We start from the raw sequence: 23,450 nt of genomic DNA on the forward strand, positions 1-23,450 counted from the left end.
TTGGTCTGACATTTTTAAATGCCATATTGTATAATTTTTATAACCTTTAAAATGTATAATTGTTATATAAAATTTGAAAACTGCACCATTTATATAAAATTTGAAGACTACTGTTTCTTATCTATTACTATTCATGACTGTGGAAGAAAATTACATTATTCAGAGTTATGACTCCTAAGTGTGATGTCCTTAAAAGAACTGTCTACACTCACAAACTCAAATTTTCTTTCCATTCATTATTGATCTCATGCCAGTAGTCTTCAACTTCAGCACTCCTCCAAAATTGTTTTTCTCAAGGTTATCACTAATTTTTTCTGTAACAAATCTAGGCATTTTTTTCTTACACCTCATTTTATTTAATTTGTCAGCAGTATTTGACCCTATGAAGGACCTCTTCTCCATAACAGTGTCTTCGCTTGGCTTTCAGGGCCTCCCTCCCTCAGGCTTTTCATCCTTTTTTTCTACTCCGTTCATCATGGTCTGTTTTGCTTGCTCCTCCTCATCTTTCACCTTTTGCACATTGTTGTCTCCCAGGTCTCAGTCCTAAATCTTCTCTCTCCTCTCCCCTCCCCTCCCCTCCCCTCCCCTCCTCTCCTCCTTGACAGTCTCACTCTGTTGCCCAGACTGGAGTTCAGTTGCACGATCTCAGCTCACTGCAACCTCCACCTCCTGGGTTCAAGTGATTCTCCTGCTTCAGTCACCTAAGTAGCTGGAATTACAGGTGCGTGCCACTGTGCCTGGCTAATTTTTATATTTTTAGTAGAGACAGGGTTTCCCCATGTTGTCCAGGCTGGTCTCAAACTCCTGATCTCAGGTGATCCACCCACCTCGGCCTCCCAAAGTGCTGAGATTACAGGTGTGAGCCACCGCTCCCAGCCCCTTGTGACTTTTTCTACCGTGTATATGCTAGTGATTTCCAAATGTATGTCTCCAACTCAGTTCTCTCTCCTTAATTCCAGATCTCTATATCAACCTGCCTACTTGACATCTCTCTTTGGGTAGCACACACTTGTCAGCCCAAAACTGGGCTACTCATGTCCTTCCTAAAATCTACACCTCATGTAGTCTTTCCTACTTTGGTAAATGGCAGCTCTTCCATTTGCTCTGCCAAAAACTTCGGTGTCATTCTTGACTCATCTTTCTGTCTCTCTGATGCCTCACATCTAATCTATCAGTAAGTCTTATCAGGTATACCTGAAGAATATATCCAGAAGACAGTCATATATTGTACATCTGAGCCACCATCATCTGTAGTCTAGATGAGTGTCATAGACTGGTAATTGATAGTCCTGGTTTAAAAAAAAAATCCCTTTAAATCAATTCTTAACTCAATGGATATGTTTTAAAAATAAGTCAAAATGTGTCATTGCTCTACCCCAGCCCTTCTGATTGCCTCCCATTTCACTCTGAGTATGTGTCAAAGTTCCTCTTAATAACTAAAAGACAGTACACCATCTGGCATATTATCTCTCCTGCTTAAACTTCTATTTCTTATCTCCTTTGCTCTGCTTCAGCCACGCTGAACTTCTTGCTATTCCTTATCTAACCCTATTGCTTAAAGACTCCAGGCACACCTCTGTACTTGGCAGTTCCTTTTGTCTGGAATGCTTTTCCCCCAGATATCCTCCTAGCTTACTCTTTCCATTCCTTCAGTTCTTTAATTAAAATACCCTTTCTCAGCAGGGACTTTTCTGGCCATCCCAACTTTCCCACCACTCTTCCCCTCAAACACATAAACATTTCATTTTCCTGCTTTAGTTTTTCTCCTCTAACATATTGTATATTTTGCCTTATCCATTGTTGTTGTGTGTTTATCTCATTCTCTTCAATAGGATTTTTATTATTCACTACCATATCCTCACTGCCTAGGAAAAGGCCTAACATACTGGATGTAGCTACCTAGTAAATATTTTTTTTTTTTTTTTTTTTTTTTTTTTTTTTTTTGAGACAGAGTCTCACTCTGTTTCTCAGGTTGGAGTGCAGTGGCACGATCTTGGCTCACTGCAAGCTCTGGCTCCCAGGTTCCAACCATTCTCCTGCCTCAGCCTCCTGAGTAGCTGGGACTACAGGTGTCTGCCACCATGCCCTGCTAATTTTTTTGTATTTTTATTAGAGACAGGGTTTCACTGTGTTTCCCAGAATGGTCTTGATCTCCTGACCTTGTGATCTGCCCGCCTTTGGCTCCCAAAGTGCTGGGATTACAGGCGTGAGCCACCGTGCCCGGCCATAAATACTTACTAAATGAGTGAATGGAATTTATCCTAGGTATATTGTTTGATTGATTCTCACTTAAAAAATGTTTGACATGGTTCATTCTAACAATTTTGCCTGTTAATTATATGCATTTTTTATTCTTTTGGCTCTTTATAGTGTGCTACATTTTTTATATTAATATTCCTTCATTTAGGAAGAAAAGCCCAATATTGTGGTTATTACTAGTTATTCTTTTACTGGTAATCATGATAATTGTAATCAGGGTAAAATGAGTCAGAGGAATTGCAAATTTTACTGGTATTTTATCTAAAGAAAATTTGAGTGGCGAATTTAATGGACTTACAAATTTTTTTCCAAGGGATTATGAACCTTCGGGTGACTTCTTGTTGACATGGCTACAGGTTGGTTCTTTCCTGAGTTTGAGTCAACTTTAACCAGAAATTTTCTATTTAAAAGTTGCCTTCCATTAACTGTGTTCAAAATGAAACTATTTTATATTCAAGAATTGTAGACTTAATTTTAAAGTTTTGGTCAAGATGAATTGGTTAAGGAAAGCTCTCAGGAAGATCTTCTTTTTTTTGATATATAATCTTGTCTTAACCTGAAGAGTTCTCTGTATAATTTATATCTTAAAAAAAATTGTTTTGTTTCTGTTTTTGGTATTTTTAGAAGCTTTTACTCAAGTCCTAACATAATTTCCAGTGGGAGATTTTAGTCTCTTTGTCAATTCATGTATGTATATGGTACCGATATTCTCTCTTTTTAGACTCCTTTTCTTGTTCACTTTCTTCTCTGTACAATAATAGTAATAATTGTATGCATGTTTACCTCATTAAAAATTAATTACAATTTTCTGCTGGCAAATCCAACTTTTTATATTTTGACTAAATACTAGACTAAAATTGAAGAAAATTTATGAGATCATTTTATTTTCAAACAAAATCATAACTAATCAAAAAATTGCTATTTTTGAAATATAAATAATGAAATTTATAAATTAGATATTTCTAAGGATATCCCTGATATAGTTTCACTTTGTGTCCACACCCAAATCTCATGTCAAATGGTAATTTCCAGGTGTTGAGAGAAAGACCTGGTGGAAGGTGATTGGATCATGGGGTTGGTACACCACCATGCTGTTCCCATGATAGTGAGTAAGTTCTCCACAAGAGCTGGTGGTTTCATAAGGGGTTCTTTCCCCTTCACTTATCTCTCTCCTGCCACCTTGTGAGGAAGGTGCCTGCTTCCCCTTCCCCTTCCACCATGATTGTACATTTCCTGAGGCCTCCTCAGCCGTGTGTAACTATGAATCAATTAAGCCTCTTCCTTTAGGAATTACCCAGTCTCAGATATTTCTTTATAGCAGTGTGAAAACAGACTAATACAAATAATTGGTACCAGGGATAGTGGGGTACTGTTATAAAGATAACCTGAAAATGTGGAAGCAACTTTGGAACTGAGTAACAGAAAGAGGTTGTAACAGTTTGGAGGGCTCAAAAGAAGACAGGAAGATGTGGGAAAGTTTGGAACTTCCTACAGACTTGCTGATTTTTTTTTTTTTTTTTTTTTTTTTTTTTTTTTTTTACCAAAATGTTGATAGTGATATGGACCACGAAGTCCAGGCTGAGATGGTCTTAGATAGAGATAAGGAACTTTTTGGGAACTGGAACAAAGGTGACTCTTGCTCTGCTTTAGCAAAGAGACTCAAAGACATTTTGCCCCTGCCCTAGAAAACTGTGAAACTTTGAACTTGAGAGATGATTTCAGGTATCTGGTGGAAGAAATTTCTAAGCAGCAAAGCATTCCTAGTGGTGATCTGGTTGATTCTGAAAGCATTCAGTTTTATGCATTCACAAAGAGATGGTTTTAAGTGGGAACTTATGTTTAAAAAGGAAGCAGAACATAAATTTGGAAAATTTGTAGCCTGACCATGGGGTAGAAAAGAAAAACAGCCCATTATATGGGGAGGAATGCAAGCTGGCCTGGGGAAAGTGTCTCCAGGGCACGTCAGAGATCTTCATGGCATCCACCCCCATCATAGGCCTGGAGGCCTAGAAGGAACAAATGGTTTCATGGGTTGGGCCCACGGCCCTGCTACTGTGTGCAGCCTCAGGACTTGGTACCCTGTGTTCAGCTGCTACAGGTACAGCTGTGACTAAAAAGGGCCAAGGTGCAGCTTAGCCTTTATGAATTACCTGGTCTTTGGTATTTCTTTTTAGCAGTGTGAAAGTGGACTAATATACTCTCCCTCAGGACATTTTCCTGACTTAACCTTTCATGTTATATGTGCCACAGCTATTTTCAAAACTTCATTTAAAGGTAAACATTATTATAGTGAACAATAGAAATATAGCCCAACTACAATTATGATTTTCATGTTTAACAGTCATTGCCTGTATTCAGTGGACTCCAGCTTTTTAATGTAGCATTCAAATGTAGCATAGCATTCATCTATTCTTAGCTTCCAGGTATTTTACACTTTTCCTTTCAAGTCTCTGGTAAGCATCTAGACTTCATGTGCTTAATCTTTGTACTCACGTTCTGTTTTCTGACTAGAATGGTTTTCTTAATGTTTTTTCCCAGTTGGGCTCCTCTTATATTTTGCCACTTCTCTAAAGCCTTCCCTGTGCTAAAATATAACTTTTTATGTATCAACTTTCACATAACACATTGTATCATAACTGAATATTACCTTGTTTTTGAAGCAGGGAATGCACATTTCCTTTTATGTTGTTTGCACTTCATAACCATTTTTTAAATTAATAAGTGAATTGAGATGGAAAAGAGTTGGAGTTTTACAAAAAAATTTTTTTTTGTTCATTGTCAATAGAGTTATTGGAAAACATTGACTTTTTATAGAGTTTTAAAAATAGTGGTTTTGCCTTGCATGTGAAGAAAGTAAGGAAACCTGAAAATAAAAAGCAGACCTCAAAATAATCTGTGATTACCCCCATGTTTGCGAAGGCCAATTTACTAACTCATGGTCTGCTACAAATAAATGATGACAGCAGTTTAAGTGAAATAGATGAGGATGAAAGAAGGTAAAAGTATGTCTTATATAAGAAATCTCTGGGAATACCCCATCAAAAAGTGGGCAAAGAATATGAACGGACACTTCTCAAAGGAAGACATTTACATGGCCAACAAACATATGAAAAAAAGCTCATTATCACTGGTCATTAGAGAAATGCAAATCAAAACCACAATGAGATACCATCTCACGACAGTTAGAATGGTGATCATTAAAAAGTCAGGAAACAACAGATGCTAGAGAGGATGTGGAGAAATAGGAACACTTTTACACTGTTGGTGGGAGTGTAAATTAGTTCAACCATTGTGGAAGACAGTGTGGCAACTCCTCAAGGATCTAGAACCAGAAATACCATTTGACCCAATAATCCCATTACATGGTAAATACCCAAAATATTATAAATCATTCTACTGTAAAGACACATGCACACTTATGTTTATTGCAGCACTATATAGCAAAGACTTGGAACCAACCCAAAGGCCCATCAATGATAGACTAAATCAAGAAATTGTGGCACATATACACCATGCAGTACTGTGTAGCCACAAAAAAGGATGAGTTCATGTCCTTTCCAGGGACATGGAGGCAGCTGGAAACATCATTGTCAGCAAACTAACACAGGAACGGAAAACCAAACCAAACACTGCATGTTCTCACTCATAAGTGGGAGTTGAACAATAACACATGGACACAGGGAAGGGAACTTCACACACTGGGATCTGTCAGGCAAGGGGAGGGATAACAGGAAAAATACTTAATGCTTGCGGGACTTAAAACCTAGATGACGGGTTGATAGGTGCAGCAAATCACCATGGCACATGTATACCTATGTAACAAACCTGCACATTCTCTACGTGTATCCCAGAACTTAAAAAAAAAAAAAAAGGTAGGCTGGGCGCGATGGCTCATGCCTGTAATCCCAGCAGTTTGGTAGCCCGAGGCGGGCAGATCACCTGAGGTTGGGAGTTTGAGACCAGCCTGACCAATATGGTGAAACCCTGTCTCTACTAAAAATACAAAATTTGCCAGGCATGGTGGCACATGCATGTAATCCCAGCTACTTGGGTGGCTGAGGCAGGAGAATTGCTTGAACCCGGGTGATGGAGGTTGTGGTGAGCCAAGATCGCACCGTTGCACTCCAGTCTGGGCAAGAAGAGTGAAACTTCATCTAAAAAAAAAAAAAAGGAAAAAAAGAAAAAAATCTCCGGGAAGGAATGTTAACACTGATTACTTTTTTTTTTTTTTTTGGAAATAGAATAATGTAGTCTCTCAAAGCTGGAGAGTACTCAACTATATCAATGCTGTTGAAAGATTGATTACAATAAGTATTAGTGACTTTGACTGGGAGCAGTTTCAATAAATGGTAGCCATGGAACTCTGTAGTAGATGAACGTAGACAACTCTTGAGAGAAACTTTACTGGGAAAGGCAATAGAGAAATGGGCAGTAATTGGAAAAGAATATGGGATTTTAGGGAGTTTTCTCTCTTTTTGTATTTCAGAACAGAAATTTTTAGAGTATTATTATTATTATTATTTTTACTTTTGGGAGTGATCCATAATAGAAGAACATGTTTATGAAATGTAATTTTGTTTACATGGTTGCATGTCTAAGCATTAGACAGCTTGATTCATTATCTTTTATGGGTGTTTAGCAAACTAATTGTCCTTAGAACTTCTATTCATGTATAGTTTTGTTTTGTTTTGTTTTCTGAGACAGAGTCTTGCACTGTCACCCAGGCTGTAGTGCAGTGGTGCGATCTTGGCTCACTGCAACTTCTGCCTCCCAGGTTCAAGCAGTTCTCCTGCCTCAGCCTCCCAAGTGGCTGGGACTACAGGCGTGTGCCACCACGCCTGGCTAATTTTTGTGTTTTTAGTAGAGATGGGGTTTCACCACGTAGACCAGGCTGGTCTTGAACTCCTGACCTCAGGTGATCTGCCTGCCTTGGCCTCCCAAAGTGCTAGGATTACAGGGGTGAGCCACCACACCTGGCCTATTCATGTATAGTTGTATGATTAGAGTTCTTTTTTCAGAATTGGTTCAGAAGTGTAACATGTTAGTATAACTGAACATCTAGATGATGATGACCTAAAACTTAAACTATCATACACAGATTTAAAAAAATAATTATAATAAAAATCCACACACTTAGGCCATGATGAATAGAACTTAAATATTTCATAATAACTGTACATATTGCAGTACCTCTGACAGTAGCCATGATTTGCTGAGGTACTTATTCTAAAATATCAGGTGTATCAACTTTATAGTTGTTTAGATTCTGGGGAGTAGGGAAGGATTTTGTTCATGAACTTGAGAAAAGCAAACTATTGACAAATCATTGCAGATTGTTACTTCAAGATTGTAAAGTTCGAAAGCATCAAAACCGTGTTTCCCTGGGACAACAGTGTCATCAGCATGTATTGTGTGCCCAACGAATGTTTGTTGAATGCATGAATAAACAGTTAAAGAGATGCATGAATGCCGTTGATGAATTTCTTTTAAAAAATAAATTTTTAGTGTTTTCAAAGTAGTAGTTTCCAAACTTGCCTCTGTATAAAGTCTTTTTAGTTTTTTAAGTGTAAGATTCAGAAATTATTAGTTATAATTACAGCCAAAAATGTAATAATATGGATGCATCTGAGATAATATAAGACTATCATATCTCTTTAAAACACTTGGAAATAAATATTACTTTCACAAGATATTGCAAAACACATGTTTTGGAGGCAGAATTATTGGGTTTCAATGTTGTGTAGACTACTGATCAGCTCTGTGGGCTGGGGAAATTGATATGGCCTTTCCGTGCCTAGTTTCTCCCTTTATAAAATCTCTAATATGTTATCTACCTCACAGAATTGTTATGATAATTAAAATCAGCTTGACAAATGCACAGTGTTTAGAATGATGCATAGTGCCTGAAAAATAAGTCATGAAAAGCTAATATTATCGTTAAAAAGGGTTCCCCTCATATAAGAATGTAAGTAATATGTTCCAAATAGGTTTTAGTGTCAGTAGAAGCTTGTTTTTATTGTAAAGGACAACAATGAGAAGTCCTAGTATATTTATTTCTTTTTATCATACTTTAAGTTCTAGGGTACATGTGCACAACCTGCAGGTTTGTTACATATGTATACATGTGCCATGTTGGTGTGCTGCACCCATTAACTCGTCATTTACATTAGGTATATCTCCTAATGCTATCCCTCCCCCCACCCCCTCCCCACAATAGGACCCAGTGTGTGATATTCCCTTTCCTGTGTCCAAGTGATCTCATTGTTCAATTCCTACCTATGAGTGAGAACATTTGGTATTTGGTTTTCTGTTCTTGCGATAGTTTGCTGAGAATGATGGTTTCCAGCTGCATCCATGTCCCTACAAAGGACACGAATTCATCCTTTTTAATGGCTGCATAGTATTCCATGGAGTATATGTGCCACATTTTCTTAATCCAGTCTGTCACAGATGGACATTTGGGTTGATTCCAAGTCTTTGCTATGTGAATAGTGCTGCAATAAACATACGTGTGCATGTATCTTTATAGCAGCATGATTTATAATCCTTTGGGTATATACCCAGTAATGGGATGGCTGGGTCATATGGTACTTCTAGTTCTAGATCCTTAAGGAGTCACCATACTGTTTTCCATAATGGTTGAACTAGTTTAGAATCCCACCAACAGTGTAAAAGTGTTCCTATTTCTCCACATCCTCTCCAGCACCTGTTGTTTCCTGATTATTTAATGATTGCCATTCTAACTGGTGTGAGGTGGTATCTCATTGTGGTTTTGATTTGCAGTTCTCTGATGGCCAGTGATGATGATGTGTTATCATTTTTTCATGTGTCTGTTGGCTGTATGAATGTCTTCTTTTGATGAGTGTCTGTTCATATCCTTTGCCCACTTTTTGATGGTGTTGTTTGTTTTTTTCTTGTAAATTTGATTGAGTTCTTTGTAGGTTCTGGATATTAGCCCTTTGTCAGATGAGTAGATTGCAAACATTTTCTCCCATTCTGTAGGTTGCCTGTTCACTCTGATGGTAGTTTCTTTTGCTGTGCAGAAGCTCTTTAGTTTAATTAGATCCCATTTGTCAATTTTGGTTTTTGTTGCCATTGCTTTTGGTGTTTTAGACATGAAGTCCTTGCCCATGCCTATGTCCTGAATGGTATTCCCTAGGTTTTCTTCTAGGGTGTTTATGGTTTTAGGTCTAACATTTAAGTCTCTAATCCATCTTGAATTAATTTCTGTATAAGGAGTAAGGAAAGGATCCAGTTTCAGCTTTCTACTTATGGCTAGCCAATTTTCCCAGCACCATTTATTAAATAGGGAATCCTTTCCCCATTTCTTGTTTCTCTCAGATTTGTCAAAGATCAGATGGCTGTATATATGTGTTATTATTTCTGAGGGCTCTGTTCTGTTTCATTTGCCAATATCTCTGTTTTGGTATCAGTACCATGCTGTTTTGGTTACTGTAGCCTTGTAGTGTAGTTTGAAGTCAGGTAGCATGATGCCTCCAGCTTTGCTCTTTTGGCTTAGGATTTTCTTGGCAATGCAGGCTCTTTTTTGGTTCCATATGAACTTTAAAGCATTTTTTTCCAATTCTGTGAAGAAAGTCATTGGTAGCTTAATAGGGATGACATTGCATCTATAAATTACTTTGGGCAGTATGGCCATTTTCACAGTATTGATTCTTCCTATCCATGAGCATGGTATGTTCTTCCATTTGTTTGTGTCCTCAGTATTTCACTGAGCAGTGATTTGTTGTTCTCCTTGAAGAGGTCCTTTACATCCCTTGTAAGTTGGATTCCTAGGTATTTTATTCTCTTTGAAGCTATTGTGAATGGAAGTTCATTCATGATTTGGCTCTCTGTTTGTCTGTTACTGGTGTATAAGAATGCTTGTGATATTTGCACATTGCTTTTGTAACGTGAGACTTTGCTGAAGTTGCTTATCAGCTTAAGGAGATTTTGGGCGGAGACAATGAAGTTTTCTAAATATATAATCATGTCATCTGCGAACAGGGACAATTTGACTTCCTCCTTTCCTAACTGAATACCCTTGATTTCTTTCTCATGCCTGATTTCCCTAGTCAGAACTTCCAACACTATGTTGAATAGGAATGATGACAGAGGGCATCCCTGTCTTGTGCCAGTTTTCAAAGGGAATGCTTCCAGTTTTTGCTCATTCAGTATGATATTGGCTGTGGGTTTGTCATAAATAGGTCTTTTTATTTTGAGATACGTTCCATCAATACCGAATTTATTGAGCGTTTTTAGCACGAAGGGCTGTTGAATTTTGTCAAAGGCCTTTTCTGCATCAATTGAGATAATCATGTGGTTTTTGTCTTTGGTTCTGTTCATGTGCTGGATTGCGTTTTTTGATTTGTGTATGTTGAACCAGCCTTGCATCCCAGGGATGAAGCCCACTTGATCATGGTGGATGAGCTTTTTGATGTGCTACTGGATTTGGTTTGCCAGTATTTTATTGAGGATTTTTGTATCAATGTTCATCAGGGATATTGGTCTAAAATTCTCTTTCTTTGTTGTATCTCTGCTAGGCTTTGGTATCAGGATGGTGTTGGCCTCATAAAATGAGTTAGGGAGGATTCCCTGTTTTTCTATTGATTGGAATAGTTTCAGAAGGAATGGTACCAACTCCTCCTTGTACCTCTGGTAGAATTCAGCTGTGAATCCATCTGGTCCTGGACTTTTTTTGGTTGGTAGGCTGTTAATTATTGCCTCAATTTCAGAGTCTGCTATTGGTCTATTCAGGGATTCAACTTCTTCCTGGTTTAGTCTTGGGAGAGTGTAAGCATCCAGGAAATTATCCATTTCTTCTGGGTTTTCTAGTTTATTTGTGTACAGGTGTTTATAGTATTCTCTGATGGTAGTTTGTGTTTCTGTGGGGTTGGATATGATATTCCCTTTATCATTTTTTATTGCATCTATTTGATTCTTCTCTCTTTTCTTCTTTATTAGTCTTGCTAGCGGTCTATCAATTTTGTTGATCTTTTCAAAAACCAACTCCTGGATTCATTGATTTTTTGGAGGGTTTTTTGTGTCTCTATCTCCTTCAGTTCTGCTCTGATCTTATTTGTTTCTTGCCTTCTGCTAGCTTTTGAATGTGTTTGCTGTTGCTTCTCTAGTTCTTTTAATTGTGATGTTAGGGTGTCAGTTTTCAATCTTTCTAGCTTTCTCTTGTGGGCATTTAGTGCTATAAATTCCCCTCTACATGCTGCTTTAAATGTGTCCCAGAGATTCTGGTATGTTGTATCTTTGTTCTCATTGGTTTCAAAGAACATCTTTATTTCTGCCTTCATTTCGTTATATACCCAGTAGTCATTTAGGAGCAGGCTGTTCAGTTTCCATGTAGTTGAGCGGTTTTGGTTGAGTTTCTTAGTCCTGAGTTCTAGTTTGATTGTGCTGTGGTCTGAGGGACAGTTTGTTATAATTTCTATTTGTTTACATTTGCTGAGGCGTGCTTTACTTCCAATTTTGTGGTCAATTTTGGAATAAGTGTGATGTGGTGCTGAGAAGAATGTATGTTCTGTTGATTTGGGGTGGAGAGTTCTGTAGATGTCTGTTATGTCTGCTTGGTGCGGTGTTGATTTCAATTCCTGGATATCCTTGTAAACTTTCTGTCTTGTTGATCTGTCTAATGTTGACAGTGGGGTGTTAAAGTCTCCCATTATTATTGTATTGGAATCTAAGTCTCTTTGTAAGTCTCTAGGGACATGCTTTATGAATCTGGGTGCTCCTGTATTGGGTGCATATATATTTAAGATCGTTAGCTCTTCCTGGTGAATTGATCCCTTTACCATTATGTAATGGCCTTCTTTATCTCTTTTGATCTTTGATGGTTTAAAGTCTGTTTTATCAGAGACTAGGATTGCAACTCCTGCTTTTTTTTGTTTTCCATTTGCTTGGTAGATCTTCCTCCAACCCTTTATTTTGAGCCTATGTGTGTCTCTGCATGTGAGATGGGTCTCCTGAATACAGCAAACTGATGAGTCTTGACTCTTTATCCAATTTGCCAGTCTGTGTCTTTTAATTGGACCATTTAGTCCATTTACATTTAAGATTAATATTGTTATGTGTGAACTTGATCCTGTCATTATATTAGTTCATTATTTTGCTCGTTAGTTGATGCAGTTTATTCCCAGCATCGATGAACTTTACATGTTTGCATGTTTTTGCAATGGCTGGTATCTGTTGTTCCTTTCCATGTTTAGTGCTTCCTTCAGGATCTCTTGTAGGGCAGGTCTGGTGGTGACAACATCTCTAAGCATTTGCTTGTCTGTAAAGGATTTTATTTCTCCTTCACTTACGAAACTTAGTTTGGTTGGATATGAAATTCTGGGTTGAAAATTCTTTCTTTAGGAATGTTGAATATTGGCCCCCACTCTCTTCTGGCTTGGAGAGTTTCTGCCGAGAGATCTGCTGTTAGTCTGATGGGCTTCCCTTTGTGGGTAACCCGACCTTTCTCTCTGGCTGCCCTTAAGATTTTTTCCCTCATTTCAACTTTGGTGAATCTGACAATTATGTGTCTTGGAGTTGCTCTTCTCGAGGAGTATCTTTGTGGTGTTCTTTGTATTTCCTGAATTTGAATGTTGGCCTGCCTTAGGAGGTTGGGGATGTTCTCCTTGATGATATCCTGCAGAGTGTTTTCCAACTTGGTTCCCTTTTCTTCATCACTTTCAGGCACCCCAATCAGATGTAGATTTGGTCTTTTCACATAATCCCATATTTCTTGGAGGCTTTGTCCATTTCTTTTTCCTCTTTTTTCTCTACACTTCTCTTCTCGCTTCATTTCATTCATTTGATCTTCAATCTCTGGTACTCTTTCTTCCAGTTTATCGAGTCAGTTATTGACACTTGTGCATTTGTCACATAGTTCTAGTGTTATAGTTTTCATCTCTATCTGTTCTTTTAAGGACTTCTCTACGTTTATTATTCTAGTTAGCCATTCATCAAATCTTTTTTGCAAGGTTTTTAGTTTCTTTGCGCTGATTACATAGTTTCTCCTTTAGCTCTGAGAAGTTTGATCGACTGAAGCCTTCTCTTAACTTGTCAAAGTCATTCTCCATCCAGCTTTGCTCCGTTGCTGGTGATGAGCTGCATTTCTTTGGAGGGTGTGATGCGCTCTGATTTTTTGAATTTCCAGCTTTTCTGCACTGCTTTTCCCCGATCTTTGTGGTTTTGTCTGCCTTTGGTCTTTGATGATGGTTATGTACTGATGGGGTTTTGGTGTGGGTGTCCTTTCTGTTTATTAGTTTTCCTTCTAACAGTCCGGACCCTCAGCTGCAGGTGTTTTGGAGTTTGCTTGAGGTCCACTCCAGACCCTGTTTGCCTGGGTATCAGCAGTGGAGGCTGCAGAAGATAGAATATTGCTGAACAGTGAGTGTTGCTGTCTGATTCTTGATCTAGAAGCCTCGTCTCAGGGGTGTACCCAGCCATGTGAGGTGTGAGGTCTTGGTCTGCACCTAGTAGGGGATGTCTCCTAGTTAGGCTACTCAGAGGTCAGGGACCCACTTGAGCAGGCAGTCTGTCCATTGTCACATCTCAACCTCCATGCTGGGAGATCCACTGCTCTCTTCAAAGCTGTCAGACAGGGTCATTTACCTCTGCCGAGGTTTCTGCTGCTTTTTATTTAGCTATGCCCTGTCCCCAGAGGTGGAGTCTACAGAGGCAGGCAGGCCTCCTTTAGCTGTGGTGGGCTCCACCCAATTCGAGCTTCCCAGTGGCTTTGTTTACCTACTTAAGCCTCAACAATGGCGGGCGCCCCTCCCCCAGCCTTGCTGCCACCTGCAGTTAGATCTCAGACTGCTGTGCTAGCAATGAGGGAGGCTCTCTGGGTGTGGGACCCTATAGGCCAGGTGTGGGATATAATCTCCTGGTGTGCCATTTGCTAAGACCGTTGGTAAAGCACACTATTAGGGTGGGAGTTACCCGATTTTCCAGGTGTTGTGTGTCTCACTTTCCTTTGGTTAAGAAAAGGAATTCCCTTCCCTCTTGCACTTCCCAGGTGAGGTGATGCCTTGCCCTGCTTCAGCTCTTGCTGGTTGGGCTGCACCCACAGACCAGCACCAACTGTCCGACGTGCTCCAGTGAGATGAACGTGGTATCTCAGTTGAAAATGCAGAAATCACCCATCTTCTGTGTCACTCAAGCTGGGAGCTGGAGGCTTGAGCTGTTCCTATTCGGCCATCTTGGGCATGCCCTCCGGTATATTTATTTCTATCACATAATACAAGTAATGTGTTTTTCCTTTTGCCTTGACTGTCAGAAAGCTTGATCTAAATCTGTTTCTTTGTAATGATATTATTACCATATTTCGTCTCCCTTAATGTTACTCTTTCTTTTTATAGTTTAATTCCCCTTGTGGAAAATAATTATATTTACATTACCTGTTAAAATGACCTGAACACTTAATGAAAAGAAGAAATAACTTATAAATGCATTGATTTTATATAATAAAATAATAGTTTTGGATGTTCTTTGTATTTTATGTGTTTACTATTTGTCTAAAAGGAATTGTTTCTTTTTTCAGCCCTGAAAAGAAATTTAATGAAAAGAACAAGGTATTGTAAAATTAAATTATCTAAAACATTATTGTTACGAAAAAAGCACATTATAAAAGGTACAGTGAGAATCTTTTGTTATAAAGACATTTAGTTAGAAAGAAAGGCCTTGGATGGGCATGGTGTTTCACGCTTGTAATCCCAGCACTTTGGGAGACCCAGCCAGGCAGATCACAAGGTCAGGAGTTTGAGACCAGCCTGGACAACATGGTGAAACCCTGTCTCTAATAAAATTAACCAGGCGTGGTGGCATATGCTTGTAATCCCAGCTACTTGGGAGGCTGAGGCAGGAGAATTGCTTGAACTTGGGAAGTGGAGGTTTTAGTGAGCTGAGATGGCGCTATTGCACTCCAGCTTGGGTAACAGAGCGAGACTCTGTCTCAAAGAAAACAAAAAAAAAAAAAAAAAAAAAAAGGAAAAGAAAAGGGCTTAGTAAAAGAAAAAAGGGCTTAAGAAAGAGTAGTCATTTATAATGGTACCCTTTTAATAAACGTCTATTGTTTTAAGAAGTGCCTGTGGTTTTGCTCATATAAAAAGATGAATAAATACCACTTCTGTACATCTACTATATTCTGTAAATATTTTGAGGACATTTGAAGCAGTATTATTTATCTTACAGGTCAAAAGCGAAATACATTCAGTGGATGACCTTGATGACATAACGTGGCCATCTGAAATAGCCTCAGAGGATTATGATTTGCTTTACCCTAATTATGAGACTTTTATGTTGCTCACTGAACAACTCAAAATGGATTTTAATGGTAGGACCATTGCATAAGTAGAATGAGTTTTTGTATATCCTACAGTAATATTCGCACACATTGCTTAGCATTGCACTCTAGAATACTGACGTGTTATAGTGTTGCTTATCTCAGAAATATGTTTAACATTAAAATAGAATGAGAAATAATGTATATTGTATACCAAAGAGCTATGATAACTCCACTGTACCTTTCTTAGTATGAAGGGCAGTATCAGCCTTTTTGTTAACTCTACTTCTCTTGTACGCCTTCTTCCCAGATCAGGTTACCATTCTCTCACACTCGGAATACTGCAATAACCTTAGAACTGTTTTTCCCACTACCCCACTTCCTGAGACCATGGTCTACTCTGAAACTATAATTATTAATTTTTAAAAATTCAAATCTGGTGTTATCTCTTGCTTATAACTCAGCTTACCACTTGCCATTGCTATAAGGTTAAGATTTGAATACTCGAGGTCTCTCCTGCATCATTTAATACACTTTTTTCCTCTGTGTCCTAGCCATTGTCTTAGATGTTTATTCCTGCCATTGATAGCTTTAGTGAGTTATAACTGATACACGATAGACTGCACATATATAAGATGTACAATTTGATAAGTTTTGGCATATATATGCACATGCGAAGCCATCACCATAATCAAGAGCGATAACATACCCATCATCCATAAAAGTGTCTTCCTGTCCCTTTGTATTCCTGTATTGAGAAACTGCTAAATGTTTAAGTATCTGTGCTATTTTCCATTCCCATCAGCAGTATATGACGATTCTCATTGTTCCATATCATCATGAGCTCTTAGTATTGCTGTTTATTAGTTTTTAGTTTTTAGCTATTCCAATGGGTGCATGTTGTGCGTGTCACTATTGTGTGAATTGCATTACCCTAAGGACCAAGAATGTTGAACATCTTCTCGAGTGCTTTATTTGCCACCTGTATATCTTCTTTAGTGAAATGTCTTTTCCAATCTAGAGAGCTTATAAAGAATTAAAAATTAGATAGTTTTTACTCTTATTTCTTGAGTTTTAAGAGTTTTTTTTTTTTAAAATAAATTCTGGATATCATTCCTTTATTATGCTTTTTGGAAGGATTTTTTTCCCAGTTTGTGGCTTGACCTTTTGTTTTCTTAATATATTTTAAAGAGAAAGAGTTTTTCATTTTGATGAAGTCTGATATATATGTTCATTTAATTATGGATTTTTTTTGGTCTCATATCTAAAAAAAGTCTTTGTCTAGCACAAGGTCCCATAGATTTTCTTCTCTGCTTTCTTGAAGAATTTTTATAGTTTTAGGTCTTACATTTGTATCTGTGATCCACGTTGTGTACATTTTTGCTTATGGAGTAAGGTGTGGATGCAAGTTCATTTTATGGATGTGGATATCTAATTGTTCCAGCCACAGGTTGAAAAGGCTGTCCTTTCTCCACTACATTGCTATCGGGCATTTGTGAAAAATAAGTTGGCTATATGTGTGTGGGTCTATTTCTGGACTGTTTGTTGTGTTCCATTGATCTACATATTCTTCTAGAGTTACACTGATAAACCAATCATAAGTTGAAAATCCATTTAATACCCCAATAGGCCATGCACAGTGGCTCACACCTGTAATCCCAGCGCTTTGGGAGGTTGAGACTGGCAGATCACGAGGTCAGGAGACTCAGACCATCCTGGCTAACACAGTGAAACCCTGTCTTTACTAAAAATACAAAAAAATTAGCCAGGTGTGGTGGCGGGTGCCTGTAGTCCCAGCTACTTGGGAGGCTGAGGCAGGAGAATGGTGTGAACCCTGGAGACAGAGCTTGCAGTGAGATGAGATGGCACCACTGCACTCCAGCCTGGGTGACAGAGCGAGACTCTGTCTCAAAAAAAAAAAAAAAAAAAAAAAAAAATAACCCAATAAACCCATCGTATAGTTGAAAAATTCTCAGTAGAACCATCTTAAATTAGGGACTGTCTGTATCTGGCTTTCTTTATGTAGCATCCCTAATCCAAAATCCAAAATCAGAAATACTCCAAAATCCAAAACTTTTTGAGTGCCAACATGATGCAACAAGTAGAAAATTTCACACTAGACCTCAGGTACACAAACTTTCATTTGCAAATTTACTGAAAGTATTTCATAAAATTACCTTTAAGCTCTGTGTATAAGGTGTATGTGACATAAGTGTATTTTGTGTTTAGACTTGGATTCCATCCTCGAGATATCTCATTATATATGTGCAAATATTCCAAAACCCAAAACACTTTTGGTACCACACACTTTGAGAGATATTCCACCTGTAATAGTAACACACAGTTTTCATTACTATATATTTATACTAAATCTTAACATCAGTCCTTTGGTTTTCTTTGGTTTTAAGGGTTATTTTTGACTATGCTGGATCTTTTGCATTTCCACATGAGTTTTGGAATCAGATTGTTAATTTTTTTTTTTTTTTAAAGTCTGCTGTCAGCCGGGTGCAGTGGCTCACACCTGTAATCCCAGCACTTTGGGAGCCCAAGGCGGGTGGATCACCTGAGGTCAGGAGTTTGGGACCAGCCTGACCAAAATGGAGAAATCCCGTCTCTACTAAAAATACAAAATTAGCCAGGTGTGGTGGCGCATGCCTGTAATCCCAGCTACTCGGGAGGCTGAGGCGGGAGAGAATCACTTGAACCGAGGAGGTGGAGCTTGAAGTGAGCCGAGATCATGCCATTGAACTTCAGCCTGGGCAACAAGAGTGAAACTCCATCTCAAAAAAACAAAAAACAAAAAACAAAAAGCCTGCTTTCCTTCTGGGAATTACACTGAGTTTGTGTTGAATCTATACATTAATTGGGGGAGGATTGACATTTTAATGATAATGCATTTTGCCACGCCTGTGAAATCTCAGCTCACTGCAACCTTTGCCTCCTGGGTTCAAATTATTCTCCTGCTTCAGCCTCCTGAGTAGCTGGGATTATAGGCATGAGACACCGTACCCAGCTAACTTTTTTATTTTTAGTAGAGATGGAGTTTCATTATATTGGCCAGACTGGTCTTGAACTGACCTCAAGTGATCCTCCCAGCTTACCTTCCCAAAGTGCTGGGATTATAGGTGTGAGCCACTACACCCAGGCTTAGTCTTTCCATATTTTATCTGATTCATCTGTATCTCATTTTTTAAATGAAGTTATAAATGATATTTTTTAAAATTTCAAGTTGTTTATTGCTAGTATATACAGCTGATTTTTGTATGTTGATTTTTGTATCCTCCAGCCTTGCTAAACTTACTTATTATTAGTTCTAGTAGCTTTTTTGGTATATTTGATCAGATTTTATACATACAATGATTATCAAATCTTTTCATTCTCAAACTACTGTTTTACTGAAGACAGGAAATCTTTTAGACCTGGGGCAAAACAGTCTCTGTTGTAGCTAATCAACTCTGCCATTGTAGTATGAGAGCAGCCAGGGAGAATATATATACTAATGAACACAGCTGTGTTCCAATAAAACTTTAGTTACAGAAACAAGAAGCTGACCCACAGGTTGCAGTTTATCTGCCCCTATTATGTGATAATGGTTGTGAATAAAGACAGTTTTACTTCTTTTTTCCAACCTGGATACCTTTTATTTCTTTCTCTTGTCTGACAAAGCATTCAGTGTGTCATTGTGATACACATTAGCTGTAGGTTTATCATAGATGCTTTGTGTCATGCTGACGAAGTTCATTTGTATTCTTAGGTTGCTGAGAAGGTTTTTTTTTTTTTTTTTAAATCAAGAATGAAATTGAATTTTATCAAATGCCTTTATCTACTGAGATAATCATAAGGTTCTTCTGTTTTAGCTTTTTAATGAGTTGAATAACTAATATTTTAATGTTAAACCAACCTTGCATTTTAGAATAAACCCCATTTGCTTAGGAGGTAGGCTTTTTAAAAATAATATATCACTGGCACCAGACACGGTGGCTCATGCCTGTAGTTTCAGCACTTTGGGAGGTCACAGCAGGAGGACTGCTTGAGGCTAGAGTTTGAGACCAACCTGGGCAACAAAGTGAGACCCTATATTTATTTGTATTCAGTTTGCCAAAATTTTGTTTAGAAATTTTTAAAAGACTATTTTAATGTAGTTTTAGGTTCACAGCAACATTGAGAGGTACAGAGATTGTCTGTGTGCTTCCTGTCCCCAGACATGCATAGCCTTTCCCATTATCAGTATTCTTCACTAGAGTGGTACAGTTGATATGATTGATGAACCAAAATGGCACGTCATAATCATCCAAAGTTCATAGTTCATATTAGTGTGCACTCTTGGTGTTGTATAATATGTGGGTTTGGAAAGGGCATATATTCATCATTATAGTATTGTACACATTATTTTTACTGCTCTAAAATTCCTTTGTGTTTCACCTATCTGCCCTTTCCTGCCCTCCTCAAACCCAGGCAACCACTGATCTTTTCACTGTATCCATAGTTTTGCCTTCTCTAGAATGTCATGTAGTTGAAATCATACAGTGCATACCCTTTGGATTGGCATCTTTCACTTAGTAATATGCATTTATGTTTCCACCATGTCCTCTTATGACCTGATAGCTTATTTTTGTTTAGCATTGAATAATAGTTCATTGTATGACTGTACTAGAGGTTGTTCACTCACCTATTGGAGTATATCTTGATTGCTTCAGAAATTTGTTAAATTTTTTGTGAATGTTCATGAGGGAGTTTTCTTTTTTGTAATATCACTATTTGGTTCAGGGTAATGCTAGCACTATAGAATGAGTTGTGTTGTATTTTTCCTCTTTATTTTTGGGGGGAGAGGTTGTGTAAAATTATATTATGACTTCCTAAAATGTTTGATAGAATTCATCAGCATAGCTGTCTGGGCTTGGAGTTTTCTCAACTTTATTTTCTTTTTTAGATATTGGGTGATTTGAGTTATCTATTTCTTCTTGATTGAGCTTTGGTAATTTTTATTTTTCAAGGAATATGTCCATTTAATCTAAGTTGTCATGGTTAGTTACATAAAGCTCCACATTATTATCTTGCCATTCTTTTAATATCTCTAGAATGTATAAAAATGTCACATTGGGCCAGGCACGGTGGCTCATGTCTGTAATTCCAGCACTTTGGGAGGCCGAGGGGGGGGGGTGTATCATCTGAGGTCAGGAGTTCGAAACCAGCCTGGCCAACATGGTGAGACCCCCTCATTTCTACTAAAACTGCCAACGTTAACTGGGCTTGGTGGCAGGCACCTGTCATCCCAGCTACACAGGAGGCTGAAGCAGGTTAATCTCTTGAACCCGGGAGGTGGAGGTTGCAGTGAGCTGAGATTGTGCCACTGCACTCTAGCCTAGGCAACAGAACGAGACTGTATCTCCAAAAAAACAAAAAACAAAAAAAGTCACTTTACTTATTTCTGAAATTAGTAATTTGTTCCTTTTCTATTATCAGCCTGGCTAGATTGTGGTTTATCACTTTCATTGACCTCCTCAAAGTGTTTGGTTTTATTGATTTTCCCTATTCTGTTTTATTGGTTTTATCTTCGATGTCATCGTCAGTTTGGCCTGCTATCACCCATAGACTGGATAGCTTATAAACAACAGAAACTGATACCTTACATTTCTGGAGGATGTAAAGTCCAAGATCAAGGTGCCAGAAAATTGAATGTCTGGTGCAGTATTAATTCCTGGTTCCTAGGTTCCCTTTTTTCCCCTGTGTGCTTCATATGACAGAAGAGGTCAGTGAACTCTCTGTGGTCTCAGATAAGGGAACTAATCCCATTCATGAGGGCTTGTAATCCATGAGCTAATTGCCTCCACAAAGCTGCAGTTCCTAATAACATCACTTCTGTGATTAAGTTTCAGTGTATGAGTTTTGGGAGGACACAAGTGTTCAGACCATAGCAGATGTTTATTATATTATTTCCTCTGCTTCTTTTGGGTTTAATTTGCTCTCTCTCTTTTTTTTTCTTTGTAGTTTCTTCTGTTTTACTTTCTTAAGATAGAAGTCAAGGCCATTGATTTGAGAGTCTTCCCAGTATGGACATTCAGCGCTAACTTTTTAAGTACATTGTAGCTATAGTCCACAAATTCTGATATGTACTATTTTCATTCTTATTCACTTCAAAATAGTTTCTAATTTCTCTTTGCATTATGTCTTTGACCTAGGGTTATTTAGATGTATGTTACTTTGTTTCTAAATTTTTGAGTATTTTGATGAGATATTTTGTTAGTGATTTTAATTTGATTCCTTTGTGGTCAGGGATCATACTTTCTATGACTTAAATCCTTTGACTTAATTCTTTTATGAAGATTTATTGTATAGCCTAGAATATGGTCTGTTTTACTAAGTGTTCCAAGGGTAGTTGAGAAGCATTGTGTTCTTCAAGTCTACTCTCATCTTGCTGATTTTCTGCCTCCTTGTTCTATCACATATTGAGTAAGCGGTATTGAAATCTCAGACTATACCTGTGAATTTGTCAATTTGTTCTACCAGTTTTTTCCTCATGTATTTCAAAGCTGTTATGTTACTAGGTACATAAACATTTAGGGTTATATGTTCTTGATTAATTGAACATGAAATGATGTTGTTTATAGCTAGTAATATTTTTTTTTGCTGTGAAACCTACTTTGGAATTAATATAACATTCCTGCTTAGCTTTCTTTTGTCAACTGTGTGGTCTATATTTTTCATCCTTTTAATTTGCATCTTTACAGTTAAAATGTGTTTCTTATAGGTAGCATGGAGTAGGATCTTGCATTTTATACAGTTGGACAATCTGTCTTTTAGGTTTTTAGGACAGTTTTATTTATAATGTGATTATTGATATATTAATGGTTAAGTTTATCTGTCATGCTGTTTGATTTTCATTAGTTCCAGCTGTACTTTGTTCCCTTCTTTTCCTGCTTTCTTTTCAATTAGTTATGTAATTTTTATGATTTAGTTTTATCTCTCTTTTTGGCTCATTGGCTATAACTCTTATTTTGCTGTGGTAGTGGTTGCATTACAATTTGTACTGTATGATTTTAACTTATCACAGTTCACCTTCAGGCAGTATTATTTAATATCATATATGGCATAAGAAAATTAGAATAGCATACTTTCATTTTCTCTCTCCCAGCCAGAGTCTTCCTGGATTTGTGGGATTATAGTTTTTATTAAGTTTAGAAAGTTTCTGGCCACTTTATGTTTTTGTTTTTCTCTCTTCCTCCCTCTTTGGGGACTTATATACTATTGTTTAAAATTTTCTCATGGTTCTCTGATGTCTCAAATTTATGAATCTTCTTTTTTGTGATATCTAGTCTGTATTTACTTCCACCCAGTGTTGTTTTCAGTCCTAACTTTCTTTCTTTTTTTTTTTTTTTGAGACCAAGTCTTGCTGTGTCACCCAGGCTGGAAGTGCAGTGGCTTGATCATCACTCATGACAACCTTCACCTCCCGGGTTCAAGCCATTCTCTTGCCTCAGCCTCCCGAGTACCTGGGATTATAGGTGCCTGTTATGATGTCCACCTAATTTCTTTGCATTTTTCATAGAGATGGGGTTTCACCATGTTGGCCAGGCTGGTCTCGAACTCCTGATCTTAAATGATCTGCCTGCCTCGGCCTCCCAAAGTGCTGGGATTACAGGCATGAGCCACTGTACCTGGCCCAGTCCTAACATTTTAATTTTAATTCCTACTAGTGCAATTTGTTTTCAGAAAATACCTTCCATACCTCTACTGGAGATTTATTTGAGGACACAGTTGACTTACCTATAAACAACTTGATCTTTCTGGTCTTGCTTTATGATTTGTTCTAACTTTCCACTCTTGAGGCAAGGTGTTTTTGGTAACTCTATTCTTTGCCCTGTGAAGTTTTTCCAGTGTCAGTCATAGGAATGGACACTCTTCCTGGTATATTATGTGA

The 23,450-nt window shown here is 37.9% G+C and overlaps 1 protein-coding gene across 1 annotated transcript in view; it reads left to right on the top strand.

Annotated features, from left to right (window-relative positions):
• The window catches only part of LOC104665285 (POTE ankyrin domain family member A-like), a 75,349-nt gene that overhangs the window by 31,899 nt on the left and 20,000 nt on the right, over window positions 1-23,450 (top strand). The window contains 3 exon segments of the mRNA XM_030938153.1: window positions 5,179-5,255; window positions 14,792-14,822; window positions 15,442-15,583. Coding sequence (XP_030794013.1) covers window positions 5,179-5,255; window positions 14,792-14,822; window positions 15,442-15,583 — 250 coding nt within the window.

This window comes from Rhinopithecus roxellana, chromosome 9, assembly GCF_007565055.1.
Source record: "Rhinopithecus roxellana isolate Shanxi Qingling chromosome 9, ASM756505v1, whole genome shotgun sequence".
Taxonomy (NCBI): Eukaryota; Metazoa; Chordata; class Mammalia; order Primates; family Cercopithecidae; genus Rhinopithecus; species Rhinopithecus roxellana.